The following is a 20575-nucleotide window of genomic DNA, read 5'->3' on the forward strand; positions in this document are numbered from 1 at the left end:
ATTTAATGGGATTGAGAAGACCACACAGAAGCACAAAAAATTCTACCGAGACCAACATAATCTCAAAATTATTTAGATGGAAAGTTATCTACCAAAGACTTTATGGAATTCCTTCTGAAGCTTTTCATAGTCAATTATTTCTGTTTATGAAACAGAGATTGTAAAGATGGGATACTGGCAACAAATAAGCTCTAAAAGGAAAACAGGGTAGGAGGCAGGTTTCCATTGTAGGTAGTTTCCAAGCATCATTTTGTACTCCTAGCTACAAGAAGCAATGCTTTAAAGTGAAGTGTCACACACAACTTTGAAGACATCTAATGGTGAGTCTAAGAACAGCTATAAAAAAAAAAGCACTGTTTTTTCCAGCTTGTTAAAAAGGTACAGACTAAGTGAAAAAAAGATTAAAAATACATTTACATCATCCTTCATCCAAATATTAATACAGTGGTATCCCTCAGCTCACCTCCAAGAGCAGCAAAACTTGGATCAACATGCAAAGGATTCCAATCCCCACTCAGCCGATATAAGGCAGCCTGCGGAAACAGAGAAAGAAAAATGGGAGGCTAGCTGTGCTTGGCAGAAACGAGCAGGAGTCACTCAAAAACTTAGGATAGATTAACAAACTTATCACAATCTATTTTGCTAGTCCTTAGATAACATACTCTACAACAAAACAGGTAAAATAGAAATTAAATATTATTGTGCAGACAAACTGCAGAGAAATGTGCCAAGAACTATGTGTGGCCTTGGTACAAAAGAAAATACAACTGCTTAATGGGAGGAAAAAACAACCTACTCTGCTGACATCCAGATCCAGCTTCACTAAAATTTGGCAACAGTGAAGTATGCATTTCCTATAATTCATCCATAGGTTCTTTAGCTTGAAGTGTAATTTTAAAGAGTCTTCTCCCATGACAGATTCATCCACGATTTTTAAAAAAATTACATATGAAACTTTTTTTTAAACACACACACTAGCATGCTTTTTCAACATTTGATTCATCTTACAGATATCAGAAATATCCTTATCCTTCCTTTTTAAGAATAACATGATTGACTAATTGTGACACACTTGTCTCTGAACAGCTTCATGGGTAGCTGGTCCCAATATTAAAAGCAAACAAACAAAACCCCAAAGTAACACGCCAAGCTTTCTAGAAGACTTCTGCTTCATGTTAAATATTCTCTTTCACTCATAAAATGTAGAGAAATACAGATTTAGTGTATTGTATATACTGTGAATGTGAATAAACCTGAGAAATGATGAAGAATATGGCTACTGTACTTCAGTTTCCTGTTTCTGTTTGGCCTTAGCATTTTCATTAGCAAATCTTATATTTGCTGTGTGTGTACAGTGGCCAGCAGTCCATAATACGACAAGCCAACCTGTCCATCTTTCTGGACTAAAAACTTATTCCCTGGTCATAAGATTCCAATGAAATCCAGTGACTAAATGATTATGGAGTACTCTCCAGTACAACATTCCCAAAAGTACAGAGAAAATCTATACATCACGTTAACTAATGCTAGCTTTTCAAGAATTTAGTAGTTTTATACAATGGCATATACAAATAGAACATTAATTTAATTTAAAAGATCTTTTAAACTGAAAACAAATTTTATGTTAATCGAGCACATTACTGGCCTTTGGAACCCCTTATCACTAAACTTTTTCTCCCACCATTTTGGACTGGGATTGTAAAAAATGGTATTTGTTTATCCAAATGCACTAAATTCTGTTTGGAGGAAAGAAGCTAACAGATTTCTCAAAGGGAAGGAAAAAAAAAAAAAAGGAAAGATTCCCCAAAGGATGTATTTTCTGATGTATGTCTAACATCATTTCTTCTACCAAATCTGAAGCAAAGGACAGTGTAACTAACGAGGTTCTGAACTCATATTATCATTTTAATCCATAATCAATTTGTTTTATTTTTAATCTGTTAATATTCAGGTCCATTTCTTCAAGTATATAAAGCTTTCACACTAAGTTCTAATTCTCTCTTGTTTGTCCTGGTAGCATGTATCAATACAGCAAGTGTTTTGAGTCTCAGTTATGGTGGAATGTAGAAGAGCTTGTCACTGCTTTTGTGTGTGAGAGTTGGATACATGCCCTAAAAATGGCAAGAAGAAAATCCTAAACTGCACCATAGCTTAAGCACGCAAATCTTAGAAAGGCAAGTACTAAGCTAATACTTCTCATGGCTGCTTACACTGTTGTTTACTCTTTTTGAAACACTTTTCCTTTTGAAAACAAAGATGTATCAGTAAGATGGCATCACTGGATCTGTAATTCCACTTTTGCCCAAAACATATATTTATTATAACTTTTTTTTGTAATAATCTTCTATTTGACCCTATAAATTCTTAGGAAAATAGTAAAGACTGGAAATTTCATACTAATGTAAGACTACAGTTCAGATGGGTCCAAGTTTGACCTTCCAAAAGGGACAAAGGAGAGGGCAAATACTTTGCTGAAGGAACAGATAACCTGAAATTAATCTTATAGCATCACCAAGAAGTAGAAATAGCTAAGATATCTCACCTGGTGAGAAGAATCAAGTCAAGATCTCCTGAAGGCAGTATCCTCCACTGACAGGACTCTTCAGCTAGCAATCTACAAGCCAAACCAAGTCCAAAAGAGCAAGCCAAATGGGCTGCGAAGTGATCCTACGCCATAGAGGCCATTCTATAGGGGGCACCCAAGGAGTACATAGTGAAACACACAGTGCTGGTTGAGGGTGGAACAGGAAAGCAAACTGAGCTAATGTACATATTTACACTCTACTACACCACTAAGGCAGCTGGGGAGAAGTCACGAGTGGAAAGAGACAGCTGGAAATGGGCTAACTATTACCATCCATGGAGAGCACTTGCTCCCTTCACTTTTTGTTCACTCTTATCTCAGTTCTCACACAAATAGAAGAAAAATGGGGAAGTAAGAGTGCCACCACATTCCCACTTGCACGCATAAAAAACCCACAGCAGCAGGGGTTCAGAGAAGAACATGCGCATGCTGCTTTTCTGACTTGCTGTGTCTTCACTTGTCCCCACTGTTCCCCTAAGTAGCTGTTACAATTGTGTTTTCACTGTCGAAAGATAGAGATGAGCAGCTCTGATGTACCACTAGCTTCTTTGTTAAGAGCTGTCTAAGGCCTTAATGCCACCAATATCAAAGTTATAACACTATGAAAGAGACTTTTAGCGAGGAACAGATCCTTAGGTCCTTTTTTTAAAAAAATTAAAACCTGACCATTTAAAGAGAGTTGCTCTTGACGGAATTCTATGAAGCAGAATATCACCCTTCATTACTGAAGTTTTCTTTCAAGGGAGTCTAAAAACTAACAGCAAATCACCACTCTTGAGAATTAGAAATTAAAAATTGCCAGATGTGAAATAATTAAATTAAATAATTAAATTACTTTTAAGCTAAATTAAAAGTCTAAGGTCTCACTTTCATTCTTCCATTGATTTGAATTTTTACAAAAGCTCTCAGAAGGCTATTTTCACAAAGGAGCTGTTGTAATAAATTTTAATTCAATCTAAATAACATTTAGTTGTAGTACTGGAAAATTCTATTTATGTATGATAAAAAAGACATTTCTGTTTTAAGCTCAAATGTCAGCTTAAATCTAGCTATGCAGCTGTTGCTTACTAAAGCTGTAATAAGAACTAGCCTGTTATTTGGGGTTGTAATAAGCTCTACTTGGGAGACAATACTTCTACCAAATGCTTTTCAAAATTACTGTAGTAAAAAATACTTGTGCTTCACTAACAAAACAAATGTAGCATTTAGGAAATAATTAGGTTTGGAGCATTAAATGTGATCTATATTATTTAACTAAAAGTCTCATGCATGAATATAGGAGACTGTCATGCTTTAACCCCAGCCAGCAACTAAGCACCACACAGCCGCTCGCTCACTCCCCCTCAGTGGGATGGGGGAGAGAATTGGAAGAGTAAAAGTGAGAAAATTTGTGGGTCGAGATAAGACAGTTTAATAAGTGAAATAAAAATAAAGTAAAATAGGAGGAGGAGGAGGAGGAGGAAGAAGAAGAAGACGAAGAACATACGAAGCAAGTGATGCACAATGCAATTGCTCACCACTCGCCAACCAAAGCCCAGTCAGTCCCTATGCAGTGGTCACTGCCCCCCCGGCCAACTCCCCCCAGCTTATATACTGAGCATGACATCATATGGTATGGAACAGCCCTTTGGCCAGTCTGGGTCAGCCCCCCTGGCTGTGCCCTCTCCCAGCTTCTTCTGCACCTGGCAGAGCATGGAAAGCTGAAAAGTCCTTGACCAGTGTGAGCACTACTTAGCAAGAACCAAAACATCAGTGTGTTATCAACATTATTCTCATGCTAAATCCAAACCACAGCACTATACCAGCTACTAGGAAGAAAATTAACTCTATCCCAGCCAAAATCAGGACAGAGATGATACTTGTCTTTTTGCACTTTCAACAACTAGAGTGGCACTGGTCACAGCCAGAAAACACAGAGGCTGAACTGAATAAAACAGTTACACAGCAGGTTATTTCAGATTCAGTTCAGCCAAGTCAGGTCTGCCAACAAACTTCTTTTCATTTACCACAGTCTTTGGTATTACTTCATTATATAAATTATATTTCACATGAGAACAGAATTGTTTTAAAGCCTTGTTGGCTCTGCTTTCTATATTCCTCAAATAATGACATTTCCTGAAGTCTTGAGTGATAGCTTTTAAAAAAAAAAAAAAAAAAAAAAAAAAAAAAAAAAAAAAAAGGGATGCATCCTTGGTAGACTACAAGAGTCAATTGATGTAGGGCATTAAATTGAAGTCAGTCATAATATGGTTAGATTTTTCTCCAATTAATAACACAAACTGTCAAGTCTCATTTCCTAACAATTTAGGAGTTCTGCCAGACCACAAAAGAAAAGGCGATATCCAACCTGTCTGTGCCAATTTTTCAGCCTTTCCTGCAGACTGCAATAAAGGTCAGTGGCAAAGCTAACGAAAAAGGAAGCCAACTATCCATATATTTTCCCTTCTAACTGGGAGAAGAAGACCTCTGCCCAAGAGCTTATCTTACCAGGTATATGTGTATATATGTATACATGTACATATGTGAGTGTACATGTATGTATGTATACTCTACCTAACAGCTTATTTAAGTAAGACTAAGCAGTCAAGCAATCTCATGAAGAAAAAACAGCCACAAATCTCATCTACATATTTCAATAACCTCTGATTTACATTAAGAACAATTAACGTTTCCAGTTAAACCAGCAGGCTGATGCTTCAAGGGCTCAAATTTGGCATAGTACTTAAGTAATTCACTGTACTTAAAATTAAGCAGCTACTCTTTGAGTATCTGACATCCTCATTTGCCCTATCTTCTTTTTTAATTAATTATCTCTGTAAGGGTAAAGAGAGATAGTAAGAAAGAGCAATTGGTAGAAACCAACACATAGAAAAGGTTTTATTTGTTCCTCCAGATAACCAAATGTTTTTCTCAAAGTAGGCGTACGTGGAAAATAAACAAATAGACAGTTTAAGTTGCTCATAATAGTTTCCAATGCCTAAATATATTTTGTGGAAATCCGGATCACACATGATTCTATTTAACAAGACTGTAATTAAGAAACGCAAGTGTATAGTTTCCTAAACTACCTTAGGTTTGCAATTGGTTCTCAGTGGTCTGGACTAGCCAAACACTACCATATTCCCTACATACCTTTGAATCCCTCAAGAATAAGAATTACTAAAATGTTCAATTAAAACACCTTCACATACACAGCTGTAAACAGGAATAGGTATAATAGGTATAAAACGGCACTACATCTTTTCTCCTTCCTCACCCCACATTATTCATGTCTTTACTGTTTTTCCTTACCACATATTTTTCAAATTTAAAATCAACTTATGTATTCTGGCACAGGCTTCACAGAACATTAGCTGTTTTTCAGTAGCATGGCAAATGTACAAGAAGCCTTTCCTTTAACAGTGCCTCTCTTAATCAAAAAGAACAAACCACTTTGGTTTGGGGAATTTCAAATGGAATAACAATTTTTATATCATTTACTAAGATATGCATAGATAAGGGGGGGAAACAAACTCTTGGTAATGAAGAGCATCTTGTTTAAACAAAATGACTGCCAGGCTAGTACCTTTTCTTCTTTTACCATCTAACCACACAAAATTCCAGTATAATCCAAGCCCTCAACTATTTTTCAAAATTGCCATGATTAGAAAACTATATTCTGATCTTCCTAACAGAAATAAACACGGGACAGGTGTGTGTGGGGGTGTGTGTGTGTATAAATCTTGACATTAGCATGATAACATGTAACAAACTTTTAAAGTAATTACTACTACAAATGCTCACTCACTATACAATTTCAAGGGTTCTAAGAGTATCATCTCTGCATACTGAAACCTCTAGACAAACTAGGAAAACATTATCCAATCCTTGCAATGGCAAATCCCTTTGTTTTGCTTGTATCACCATTTGTTGTTAAAGACTTTTTTTCTGGCATGCTCTCTGTATCTGTGAATCTACTGCAGCACTAATTTTCTCTATCTTGAAACAAATTATTTATGCTACAAACAGAAAAAAAATCACCTGAGGCTCTCAGGAGGCTCTCTTGTGCTATTCTCTGAAGTTAATTTAAATTTACATGTTTTCAGGCAACACTGTACTACAATCTTTACAGAGCAGGACACAAAAAAAAATTTGTCCTTTAACCATATTTTCCCTATCCATGCACGTATTTTCATTGTCTTCTCTCTCACATGACTTTATTGCAGTCATTCAAAAAATGACCTTAACTCAAAACACTCACCTTCCTATAACTTTTTGCTTCTAATCTGTTTAAAATAAGCATAAAATCTCTCCAAGAAAACCAACATAAGCTGGAAATAACCAACTTTTTTTTTCTATACAATGTTAATGATTACTTATTCTATCTACACATATGTTCTCTAAAAACACACACAAATATTTACATACACTTAAAATGAAAACACAAATTAAAATCGGTGCAGAATAAAAGATGACTTTCCACAGGTAAGTATCCCTATTCCAATTACACAGAAGCTTGTAAGGGTCTTATTGCACCATCCTCAAGGTAAAGCACTGATTCATAGTACTGAACCTGTTGACAACAGGCAGAAAACATTTTACAGTAGGTTTTAGTTTAATAATTCATTAGGCTGTTAAATGTTGCCCATGCACCACTTTTCTTCTAAGATGTCTTTTTTAATAAGTTTTTATTACAAAGTCCTCTTTTTACAGCAAACTAGATTCATGCATAATCGTCTTCACAATTGTTTCCCATTACATTAAAAACTGCAGTTTTAGCTGAACACAGTGAAAAAATAAAGGACAGCATTATGAGCAAGAATGACTCAGGAAGGGAAGGACACTCCTGCAGTCTTAGTCACAGGATGCTGATGACACTGCTTGAAACATGACAGGTGCCAATTATTTTCTCCTCTTTCAGAGAAAATGGAAAATAACTGTATTTTAGAAAAAAAACCAAACCACTAAAAAGCAGCAGTCTCTTCACACCCTGTCAGTCAACGCTTGATCTATACCTGGAACAGAAGGCTTTACATAGCTTGTATATTTTAAATCTTACCAGATGAGTCTAGGTGTGAATTTACTGAATCTCTCTAAAAATCTCTGAATGAGTCAAGAATCATTATATTCCCTAAATTGGCTTTTTTTAATGCTGCTCACTGTATCACATATACAATTAAAATGCCTCAAACATTTATAAACACCCTTACTTTATAGACTGGAAACTGTAAGACAGCAGAAAAAGTCATAATTGTCAGCAGCACAAACCAATTCTGGCTCTCCAATTTAACATTTGAAGGCCTAATTCTGCAAAGTGCATCACATTTTTGAAGTACACTGTACAAGTTCAGAACAGAGCTCCTGTAAATTTCAATTTCTGCCTGTGATGCTCACACACCCTCCTGCTAGTCCAACTCCCAAATTTCATCTTCCAAATTCCACCGTCTCACCCTCTCCTATCAGCCACTGATTAAGGAGCACCCATGTCTGAGTACTTTGGGATATCTGGGTAGCAGCTGCCCACAGGCCGTAAGAATTTTATGGACAAAGCAAAGAAAACCCATTGTTGAAGAACTGCAGCTCCAACCAGTCACTAACCATGAGATAATTTTCCTCTCATTACTCCTTCTCAGAACACAACTTCTTGCAACAAATAAATAGGAAAACTGACTTCCTACGCTATCTCAGCTCATGCTTAGAGCCCTCTCCTTGCCTATGGAAGGAGTTCTTGAAGGAGAGGGAACAAACACACCATTTATGCCTTCATGACTGAAAACTGTATCATAAAGCATTGCATACAAGGGGAATTAAGACTGCAAACAAAAAACAAACCAAGCTTTTTTTGGAATTTTTATATTTTTAGAGACTCTGAAACATTTAAAATATTATTGTAGTTTCCCAAACGAAACCAACTTAAAAATGACAGGACATCAAAAAGCTGGTCCTCCAACAGACCAATATCATTCTCAGTTTCATAAGCTCTAACAAGGAATTCAAAAATTCTTGAAAGCAAAGATGGCCAATTTTCCTGACCCTGGACACCACAGAGCAGAAATATCATGTGCTTGAGATACCCAAGTTGCATGGAAAAGTAGTTCTGGCAGAAATTCACATGTGATAGCTCACATGACACTGCTTTTCAGAGACTTATAGGTGGCACAGTTGCATGTACACAGCTGGTCTCAAAGCATGGTAGGCTGAGATACCATGTTATTTTCAAAATCTGTCTAAATGGTCTTTTCTACCTTGTTGTCACGTCTATTTCTCCCCACCAATGCAAGCAACAAATACACAGAGTCAGAATTTAAAGTAGGAGAATGCTTTAGGGAAATATATGATACTGTTGCAAGCAAAAAGCATTTTTCAACCGGCAACTATTTCTTGAAAGTATTAGACATTTTACTGAAATCATCTGACATTAACAAAAACTTGGAAGTTCTGCAAACTCTGCGTGTTACGGCTTTAGTTCTTCCATGTAGGCAAACAAGACCAGTAGCTTTCAGAAGAAAGCGGGAGAAAACACAGAATAGTAAAACTGAGACGACTTGAAAAATTCCATTTTATGGGCTACCATTATACTGTTTATTTATTGTCACAACACTGTGTATTCTGAATATTAATGCTGATATCTGAAGATAGAGAACAATCTGCACAATACCACAACGCTATGAGTTTTTCCACAAGCAAACAAAAAAAAAAAAAAAACAAACAGAAAGCCCCCAACAAACACAACGCTCCATACTTGTTTCCTTCCTCAAAAGTGACCTGCATCACTTGGACATCATCCACTTTAAATACCCACTGCAGTTTCTTTTGTGTGTCATCAGAAAAAGAGTTCCCAAGAAATCAACACATTTGGGAAGGGAGTGAAAAGAAAACTCTCCAGAGGCAAAACTCTCCAGAGATACAGGTCATTCACTGCCTGGGATTCTTAATTGCATTAGGAACCATTCAGCAAAATCTGTTTGATTGATTAATTTAAGGCCCTGGTTCAAAAACTGGCAGGACAAGAGTAGCTTGGTGATACTGAAGCTCTGTAACTACATTAAACATTCCCTACGGGGCTGAAATTGAATGATTCATTTCTTGCTAAACAGCTAATAGTCAGGTACCCTCCAGACTTCTTGATCTTCTGTCAAAAGGTCTATTTTATTCAAAAGACTTATGGCAGTATATCTAGTAAAGCACAGCTCAGGTTCCACAGAGTGAACAAGCTAGAAAAATACCACAGGATATGCACATCTATACCGGGCAAGATGGAAAAAATGTCACTTAGTTCTTTGCGGAAAAATTCATAAACACGAAGAAATATTTTATGTCCTTCTTCAGCATGATGCAAATTTTAAGCCTTAAAGCCTTTTAGAAGGTCAGATACTTCTAAATTTTTCTTAACCATTTTTCATCTTTAAGCAGCTTACACCATGGTACTGCAACTCATTCATGAGCACTGGTTGGTGGTTAAACAACTTTTCAAGAATGGGTACAGATTTGAAAGGGATAAACATTTATGATACTACCTGCTATTGGCCTTTGATACCAGTAACTAAAATTATTAGTTTGTTCTGTCAATGGTCACTGACATAACACAATAATTTTTCAAGGAACTGTAGGTGGCTGTACCCTCCATTCTGCTGAACACATGGTGAAGGGCAAAAATGGTTATTAGCACTCTGTTTCCAGTATCTTCTTCACTAAACAGCACTGCCGCCTGTCTGAAAACATGTAAAAAACATTCTTCCTCTTGGAAAAAACTTAACCCACTGTAGCTATGTGAGAACTGAATATAACTTTCAAGATAACCACAGACATTGACTTCAGTGAAAGATAGGAGTCATCACTGTCAACATTTTTAAAATATCCATGACGGTCTGCTTATCAGGAAGTTTACTACATGGTCATGCTATGAAAAGTTAAGGGGGAAAAATGCTAATTGTGAAGAGCAGTTTAGCCACGTAATTGTGGTAACACAAAAACTGAGTGGTGAATGTCAGAGCTATCATTGAAAATTAATACAGATCAAGTCAGCTCAAATGCCATCTGCAAACAGACTCTTTCAGTCTGTCTCATACTCTATAATAATTCAATAGCTGAATGGCAACAGTAATTTCTGCCAACACCTTTTTCATATAAACAGTAAGAAAAAAAAAATTCAGAAACTTCAATGCAATTTGTGTGCCAGCTCCCATTTTCAAAAAGGATTTTAGGCAGTTATGTGTCATTCCACAGACACATAAATATAAAATCTTGATAACATTTCCCCAAGCTGTCCTTCACACGAAAGTCTGTATTCCTGCCGATAAAGCTCCCAAGTTCTACACATTCTCCCTCCTGTACACAGGCATCATCACTTCAGCACAGACGCTACTGTATAACTTGGCAGATAAGCCTTCTTGCAGTTCTCAAAGTTTGCTGGCTGTGGCTCTTGCAAGACCTAATTGGAGAGGAATTCTCTTTATATATCTACTTGTCAGAGTAGATCTTAAAATAAAGTAAGTGTGGTGGCTACTCTGTGCGCCTTCCTTTATTTCCAAAAATCAATTTTGTAATAGCAAAGTTTCCCAAATTCTGCATTATAGGGTCACTACCATCTTCTTTTATCTCATGAACTTAGCATTTTATATACAGCAATAATTTCAGACATAAGAGCTTAAGGCTCAGAAACTAAGATTACTGTATGAACAAGTGGATCATAAATGTCATCTGAAAATTGATGGACCTGGAATCAATTCTGATATAATCACGCAGAGCAGAATCTGAACTAGGGTTCCAACATTCAAAGTAAATACTGTTAACTGCTGGGCCATCAGGGTTGCTGTATCTTACCTAATAAAGTGCCAGCTGCTAGAGAGCACCTTCCACTACATCTGACCACCTCCCAGGAACAAAGTACTCTCTCACCATTCCCTGCTCCTTGCTCAGTTTGTCAATTTTCAATGAAATCTATTCAGAAGAATTAGACATCTGTACCTCCTAGACTGATGCTGTGAATTTTAGGATGCAGCATGTACATCAGTGATAGAAACAGAAATGCTGATCTAAGCTCTCTTTCCTGATTTAAGCGGGTAGGGCTAACTTGGACTTCAACCACATGAATCAGCTGGATGAGACTTAAGTTTAATTACTCTGTATATAATCAGAGGCTAAGCAGACATCAGTTACCACAGTTCAGCTGATGCTCAACATTTTAATTGCATCTTAAAAAGCTATAGTCTCCTGCCATGACTAAGTTGCTTTTGAAAATACTACTCAGTGTCTTAATACTGGTAGCTCCAGACTTTCCTGTCATATTTGTCTGACACCTGCATATGTTTACCTTCAGAGGATGATGCATTTACTTACTCAGGTTTTTGCCTATGGAAAGTGGATGCCTGTCAACCAGTGGGACTGTGGACAGACGGAAACATACATGGACAGACATCTGTCAGTATTTCAAGTTTCCCTGATTACCACTGTACTACTACAGAAATTTAACTTTTTCAAAACTGTGAACTTTAAGCACTTTTTTTTGTCATGATGTGTTTGCTTGCACCATTTGTTGTAAATTTCAGAGATTTTGAACCTCTTTTTTTTTAAACTACAGCAGAATACAAATGTTCATTTCCTCTTCTATGTAGAATTTTGTAATAAACAATTATAAAATTGCATCAGCCTTATGAAAAGAATGTTTTAGATAGAACATTGAACACACTGTCATAACTTAACCTAGCCCAAATTTTAGCTTCATGTTATACATAGATACGTATGCACACAAATATACATATATAAATACCTGAGGTATATCAGAAAATTTGAACTATTAGTAAACATCATATAAGACTCCTTTCCCCAAACAAAACAAACATTTCCACACCTACAGCATACAAAACTTTACCTGATCAGCTGTTGTGACATCAGAAATTACAGCATCAGGGGGCCTCTTGGGTGGATTCACTGTTACCTAAAGCAAAAGTAGTAGTATTAATATTTCACTGCAAAAATCTTTTAACTGTACCCATGCCAGAATATGTCAGGTATGTATAAAAAGAAACAGCATTTACAAAGCTGTTAAAGTTCCTCCTACCCTTTCTACATTTACAGACAAATAGAAAAAGGTATTTAGGCCAGAAACAGTCCCTTATGAAGGTTAGCTTTACAAAGATAGCGATCCTGAGGCATCAGATCTGGCTAAAAGTTACATGTTATATCTGATAAGTTTGATTACATTTCTTCCAAACTATCCAAAAAAGCTCAAGCAAGAATTATTCACTCAGAAAAAATATGTGTCTCAAAGAACACTAGTGTTTTGGAACACAGAAATGAAAACGAAGCTTTTAAAATAACATTTTAAAAAGTGCAATGGAGTACAAAATTATTTACTGCCTCACTCATGCACTACGCTACTTTTGGCCTTTAAGAGCTTCCAGCTCTTTTTTTGTTTTGCACTTTCTTCTTTTGTTTTTGCAATTACATGCTGCATATTAAGCCCCATATTATTGTAAAAAAGCTGTTCCTTGTTCAATCTACAGCTTTGTTGTTCAGTTTTGAAGATATAACCTTTAGCAACAGGCTGACAGAGAACATCATAGATCATGATAAACACAGCATTATAACCAATTCAAAGCTATTAAAGTAGTTGAAATCTTTTTTTTCCCCTCTCCTTCTTGGGTTTTCAAAACAAATTAAAAAAAGCCCAAACGAAGAGAAACTGGTGTAAGCTCTAAAATGAAAGGAAGCAACTTGACTCTCATCTGTAGTAATTCTACTTAAATCTTAGTTTGCATAAGTTCTTTACCAAAGAAAAGAGAAATCAAAAGAAAGAGAGTGCTGTGTAGTTTCACATCTAATGACAGCAAAGGCTTTTTCCTGTTTATTAACAGCAGACCAAAGCCACATCTTGGGTGGAACACTTGATATCACTCCTGCTTTTGTACCTTCAGAGAACCACAATGGACCTACACATTAATCATCTGGATAACAACGACACTATCTAACATGCTTTCAAAACAAGAATGGCTTGCCAATCTATTTTCAGTTGGTTTAAAGAAACTCAACCTGACCTACTGAGCCATTAAGACATTAAAACTATCCAACATATGAATAATTAAGGAAACCCTTCTGCCAGTAGGGCAAGAAAACCCCAGCTCCAGACAGCCATGACTTACACAATTTCTTGCTCATCATAGACCTCAACTTGGAGATTTGTTCTCCTTAGTTTGCAGACACAATAAATGTGTAAAGTGACAAAAAGACACATCATAAAATATATCTAATCAGCTTGGGATTTCTTTTTGGCACAGAGGGATGTGAAAGTCTTTTTAATTGGGAAGGTTTGCAAAGACAAAGCAGGAAAATTTATTGTTTGAAACTGGCCTCTTGCATGCAGAGGCCTCTGTTGAATTTGCTATCACTCTGTTGTCTTGACTACATTTTGTTTTCTTCTGTCACAAGGACTGCTGCCTGAAACAGGTATTCTTTATATTTTAAAATGTAAAATCATTTATATAGAATTCTCGTACTTCACTAAATAGAGTGAAGAAGTTGCAGTGCCTGAAGTGCAACATTTAACTAAAAAGTGCCAAGGTAGTACACTGGACTCACTGATGCAACCACTATAGATTAGCAGCATTTCCTTTGAACCACTATTTTTTTATATGCACTGTTATAAAATCTGATTACAGAAGAATTAAGGGTTCCATCAAAGACCTTTATACACTGTCTGCAATAATATTCTGTGAACTTTTCATACTACACAGAGGCTTTTCCTGTTTCTCTTTGAAGCAGCAGGCATTTCAAGATTTGGTTTGTAAAGTTACATGTGGGAAAACTTCTATATAACTGATATAGATTTAAGTCAAAAACTTGTAAGTTTACATCCAAAAATCCCAAAGAACATTACCTATAGTATTAAAGATGCCCAAAACCTAGGTATTTAATTATAAATTTTCAAGTATATTGAGCTTAAAATAGCCTCTATTTAACTGACCATTTATTACTGTAGCGCCTCAAGGCTCTAGTTCACAATAACAACATTTGGTCATAGCTGGCACTACCCTTAAACATAGTACTGAAGGATACAACAGTTATGTGACAGGTACCTGAATAGCTACTTCATGCATTTGGACATACACACTATGCATACATGTGACATTGTTGTCATTTGCTAACTCTCTCCCAAAATGCCGGAGTTCCGCTCTGCTGGAAGTGAGAAACTATAATGCTACATTTCCTCTTCATGCCTTCCAAACCTCTTTCACACAAACACATAGATTTATAAAGAGCTACACCTATAGATCTCTTCTAGAAATTGCAAGTTCAAACCTATCACTACACATTTGAGTACTTCTCAGCTTTTTACTAAGCTAGTCTTTTTACTAGAGCAATATCTTGCAATATTAACATATGATCATACCTATTAGCACAAATTTAACACATGAAAAACAAGTTGCTAAACTAAACATGAACACTCTCTGTATACATACACACGAAATTATCACTAGGTATTTTAAAATAAATAAATTATCAGTAGGTATTTTAAAATAAATAAATTTATTTTGAAACATAAATAGCCCCCCACACCCCTTTAAACAGAAGCAAAGAAAGTATGTGAGGTGGAGCAGCAGAACACACTGTAATGCTAAACTGATGACACACAGATTACATATTCCCAATTGGAGATGTAAGCACTGAGGCAGAAACTAAAATGTGATCATGACAGCAGAGCTGAGACAGGATTAAATCAGGACTCTGTTATGAGTCTAGTTGGCACAATCCAACAGCTCAGTAGTAGGCCCCTAGACAAAGTATCTGAAGTCTCAACTTCTTTATCACTCTCCTTGCTGCTCAAACAAGAGCAGACAAAAAATCTGCTCTTAAAGCTACATGTAAGAGAGGTAAAGCTCCCTAAAACTTCTTGAGAAAAACCAAGACTTACAAATAAAAGCTACTTCTCTGTTCTTGTTCTGATCTAAGAGGTCTCTAAAAATTTTTCAGATCAAAAGTAGATTGAGAAAATAAAACCTTTCCCAAACTAGGTTTTAACAAGATATTACTAACTTTCTTCATCTGTTAATTTATGGAGAGCGTGATTGGGAGTAAGTAAATACATAAAATCAAAACACGCGAAGTTTCTTTTGTTTGCAAAGCTGGCATTTGGGTTTCATAAACCCAAGAGTCAGTAAGACTCTTGCCAAATTGGACAGTTGAACTGATAGCATCTTCCATCTGACCTACAGAAGTAGGATTTTAAGGAATTTAGCACAGCCCAAAGTACAACATGTAGCAGATTTTACCACTTCTATGGAATTAATTGGGTCAAATTGGGTCAGATTACAGCCTGCTACACTGTCGACTTCAAAAGACCCTCTTCTGGAAGATCTAATATGAATCCTCTAGAGGATTGTTCTGTCCCCATCATTATGCATTTTATAAAAATTTCAATTTTATTTTAACTTCAGACATAATTTTCTAATTCCAAGTCCACAGAATTTAGATTCTAAACATCTTCCGGAGAATCTCCTATTCTGTTTTCCATTAGGATATTCTGTACCTGTAATTTCAAATATTTCAATGGAGGAATATCTCATCAGTTGCATGTTTAGCAATTCACTTTTCTCCCTAATTGTCAAAACAAAACCATTGGTTTCCCAGGCCCTAAAAAGTACCTTTTCACTCAGGCTCTTCAATGAACAGAAGTATTTAAACTCCATTTGACTTTGTACCACCACACTGATCAAATGCTAGTTTATCCTTCCTAGTTGATATAGCAAATATTTTTGTTGCAGTGCTGACAGAAGTTTTTATGTGTTTTTTTAAATATGAATATGCGTGAATTTACCTTGGCCTTTTCTGATGTTCTTTTTCCACCAAATCCTCCAGCTCCAAGGCAAAACAAAGAGAACTGATTATAACACACTAGGTCCTTTCCACAATAGGTATTCACTGAAAGACAACAAAAGAGGAAGGTCATATATTGTCTTCGATCTCCTTTTTCATATCGCTAGCATGTGTTGTTACAAGAGAAAAGTTCAGCTTCAAACATGGCAAAACTCATTTTAACAACTGAAGGGACAGTGGTCACACTTTCATGTTGCACTGTTGCAAATCACTTCCTGACTAGTGAAGACTAATGATCCGTTTCAAATAACATTATCATGAATTTTATTTATATGAAAGCACTAAAATTAAAAAATGAGCTATCAAAATGCTGATGACATTCAAGATGCTATGAATATTTGACAAAAAAGTGCTGAAATTAGTATTTATTTCAGCACCGGACACTGCATTAGCAATTTATTTAAATATGATAGAATTGTGCCATAAAATATGATGTATTAAAGCTATTAAGAATCTCTAGTGGGTAAAGCACATTACCAACTCATACAAAAAGCAGTACTAGTACATTGTATGAAAAGAGCTCCAGAGTAAGCTTTAGTTTAAAGTCACCTGTTCCTCCTTTCGAAGAAGTCAAACTTACACTGAATCGAGATTCAGCTTCCTATTTCCAATTCAAGCCTATTCTACTCCCTTACACCTTGGACTGAAATTTACAGTATTGTTAATAATGTTCATTTCCAGTTCCAGAAGAAATTTTAAAACCACTAAGAATCTAATCTGCTCACAAAAAGAACTTTTGCGTGTTGCAGAAACAGATAGGCTTAATGTTAGCCCAGGATGGATGCAAAACACAGCTAGGAGGTACAAAAGAACAGTAAAGACCTTTTTACAATTTTATCCGTACACTGAAGGAATAAAAGCTCAAGAGTGTTCAGAGATTCACTGCCTATTAACCTACTCTTGCACTCTAATTTCCCAAGTGACCTTGGTATAACCACACCTAAAAATATCAAAATTCTGAAAACAACAACAACATCTAGAGACATTCTGATCCTTTAACTTGGATACAAGAAGAAGGAAATGAGGTTTGGTTTGGTTTTGTTTTGTTTAGAAAAGAATAATGTAGACATAAAAAAAGAATGCAGGACATGCTCTTAAAGATGGCTGCTTTGCAGATGAGTCTACGCAACATACACATGACTAACCTATGCAAAACCACCCCACAAAACAAAAGCACACAGGCACACACACACCTCCTTGCTGAAGGCTGGCAGAATCTAAAATGGCTGTCTTCAGATAGGACTAAGTATTACTATTAAAGAACTTTGTTCAGTTTGCATAGTGCACTATTCCACCTACATAGGATAAAAACAAACCTTCTCTGAAATCTTTTTCCAAAGAGAGTGTTCTTATTTCAGTACGCTAACTGCGCAAGAATAATTACATTATACATTTACACAGCTATTGCTAATTAGCTCATTTCTCAACTCTCATTGAGATTTAATAAGCTAACAGTCTTTACTGTGGAAAGGCTGGCAGTTATTGGTACAGCTAGTTAAAAACTGAGCCTGTCAAATTTTACTGCATCCCCTCCAAAGATTATAAACCTTCTTACCATCTATAAGCAAGACTGCTCCTGATCCTTTGTCGAGAATATCAGCAATGGTTGAAACTGAAGTTAATTGCCCTGTAAGAAAAGAAGAACACGTATGTGTTGTAAGGTTTTGCTTCAGGAATGAAGTCCACAGATGATTCTCTACACTTCGTTACTAACAACAATAATAATACTGGTAATAATAATCATAGTAATAGTCATAGTAATCACAATCATCACGATTATAACAGAAGTGTCTGGGAATCTTTGCAAATCTTGGTTTGCAGGCATGAGGAATTTTTTTTAAGTTTTGTTTGGTTTTTTTTAATAGAATCTTGCTACAGTTTATGTATTCAGAGCTAAACACAAATCACATTTCAGACTCAAACACATCGCTACCTTCAAAGATAGCTCAAATCACTTAAGGATTGTCCACAAATTTCAAGAGGGCTGAGACAACTACAGTTCTACAGAAGAGAAGCTCAGCTGAGGGCCTGGGCCTGTGGGTTTATGAAGTTTGTCTCTAAAGAGGTTATTGCTCTAGAGAGATATGTAACCATATTTGTTTACACAATCAGCATATGGAATGGAAAAATAAAAAGCCTCATGAAGTCCTGGCAATCCATTATTAATTGTCAGACTTCTTTGAAATAACTTTCACACATCTCCTTTTGTTTCAACAAGAAATTATGCCATTTATCTGTGGCTTGCAAGATTTTTTTTCCTTCTACACTCTGGAAAGGTTAATTTTTAAAAACTACTAATGAAGAAACCCAGACACATGCATGCATATCCTGAACGGGTCTAACAAGCACCTCTCAAGTATTGTAATATGCAAAAACACAGCCATCTGTGAAAAGAGCTTGCTACTGCTGTAACTAGTATCTTGAGAATTTCAGCAGGAAGAAAAGTAATTGTTTTTTAGCCTCCTCATTAAGATGTCCATTCCTCCTTTACATACATAATTTAAATCTTATCCTATTATAGGCACACAGATGCAACCAATGTAGAAGAATTTTTAGGTAAACATCCCAAAAGTTCTATGATACAACCTCACAGAAAGAATAAAAAGTTCTGCTAGTTAGTATCAAATTATATGAGTAATACACCAGCATGTAGTGTATTTGCTTATTGTATCAAAGATTAGGCATGAGTTTACTAAGTATGCTATAGAAAAGCAACACCTGATCCCAAGAACACAGAGTTTCAGAATTCCTTCAATAATGCAACAGGTTGCCTCTCTTCTCCCCCACTCCTTGTAAAAAGAATATGAAAAAAATCCAGTTGGAAACAGCGCTTCCCTATTTCCATTTATAATACGGCTAGAGGAAATGTTGTCACAGTGAAAAGCAAATCAGCAATAGAAAAGGACTGACCTGAGGTTGGTAGTGGTTTATACAGTTCCAGATATTGCTCACCATGCAGCATCTATGTAAAGAAAGGCAGTGCTATAACAACAATCAATATATTCTATTGCTTTCCCCATCACAATTGCAAGGGAATATGCAGTTATTTTGGAAAGTGTTCAGAACAAACAAACAAACAAAAAAACAAACAAAAAAAACCTGCAAGTGTTTTGTTTTGTTTTTCCAATTTCATCCCCAACAGAAAATATTTTCAAAGACAGTTTTAAACTTTTGTGGTTTAATAAAAGCACAGTGAACACAAATTAAAATTTAACAAAAACCTGATCATTCATACCATCTTAGGAAGACACAGGTCATACAAGTGAAGCAAATGAATATTTCTTAAGATGTAAGAATACAAAACTTTGAGTTTTCCTTTTCTAGAATAAAGGGAACTTATTAATATTACAAACATACTAATTAAAGTCACCTTATAGTTATATAAAGCACAAACAAAATTAGGTACTTAACTCTTCCATACCTTTGAGAGATCAATACTTAGTCCTGGAACAGAAGGAATACCATCAAACATTGAAGTCTGAGCCGGAATTACTCCAAAGCTAGGTAAACAGCAGAACTCTTCACTTCCTTCAAAGAGAAATTTCAGGTGATCTGGATCCTTAGCTGACATTCCCACACCAAGGGCATATAGAATAGGCTCTAAGTGAGTATATTTATACACATTGGTAGCCAATTCCCGGCCAACAATGCTTCCCTGGAAATTAAAAGTCAGAATAAAATAAAACTTCATAATAGTTACTATTGCACTTGCATTCTTTCTATAATTCTCATATCAAACAAGATTTATGTTTGAGCATTTTCTTTGTAGTCACATGTAAGCATAAAGTATGAGTAATAAAAATACCATAAAATATTAATATATTTGTTATAATACAAGCAACCCAAATATAATTCATTATATCTTGCTGCAAGCAATTTACTTCATTAAGTAGTATAACTTCATACAGCTCCGCTCATAGCAATGCATAAGAATTTTTCTAAAACAAACAACAAATGAAATAATTAGCACTGTAATAAGACTGAAATGAGGAAGAATGAACTATCTATAGAGAAGGAGCCAGAGCAAAACCACACTGCCAAACAAGACCCATCCCCTGACCCTTTTCTGAACACTACCCTAACTAAACAGGGTTACAGAACTTACAAGCACTTGCATTCTGCATTATTCAGTCTAGCTAA

At 35.8% G+C, this 20575-nt stretch overlaps 1 protein-coding gene across 6 annotated transcripts in view; it reads right to left on the minus strand.

Moving 5' to 3' along the window:
- Nucleotides 1–20575, minus strand: part of HSD17B4 (hydroxysteroid 17-beta dehydrogenase 4) — a 63511-nt gene that overhangs the window by 17529 nt on the left and 25407 nt on the right. For all 6 annotated transcript variants that reach the window (XM_082336390.1, XM_082336387.1, XM_082336388.1 and 3 more), the window contains 6 exons: nucleotides 19857–20090; nucleotides 19346–19397; nucleotides 17991–18062; nucleotides 16377–16480; nucleotides 12435–12500; nucleotides 464–533 (listed from right to left, as the gene is read on the minus strand). In XM_082336390.1, coding sequence (XP_082192516.1) covers nucleotides 464–533; nucleotides 12435–12500; nucleotides 16377–16480; nucleotides 17991–18062; nucleotides 19346–19397; nucleotides 19857–20090 — 598 coding nt within the window. The remainder of the gene's footprint in view (nucleotides 1–463; nucleotides 534–12434; nucleotides 12501–16376; nucleotides 16481–17990; nucleotides 18063–19345; nucleotides 19398–19856; nucleotides 20091–20575) is intronic.

The sequence above is a fragment of the Platalea leucorodia genome (genome assembly GCF_965183815.1).
Source record: "Platalea leucorodia genome assembly, chromosome: Z".
Lineage (NCBI taxonomy): Eukaryota > Metazoa > Chordata > Aves > Pelecaniformes > Threskiornithidae > Platalea > Platalea leucorodia.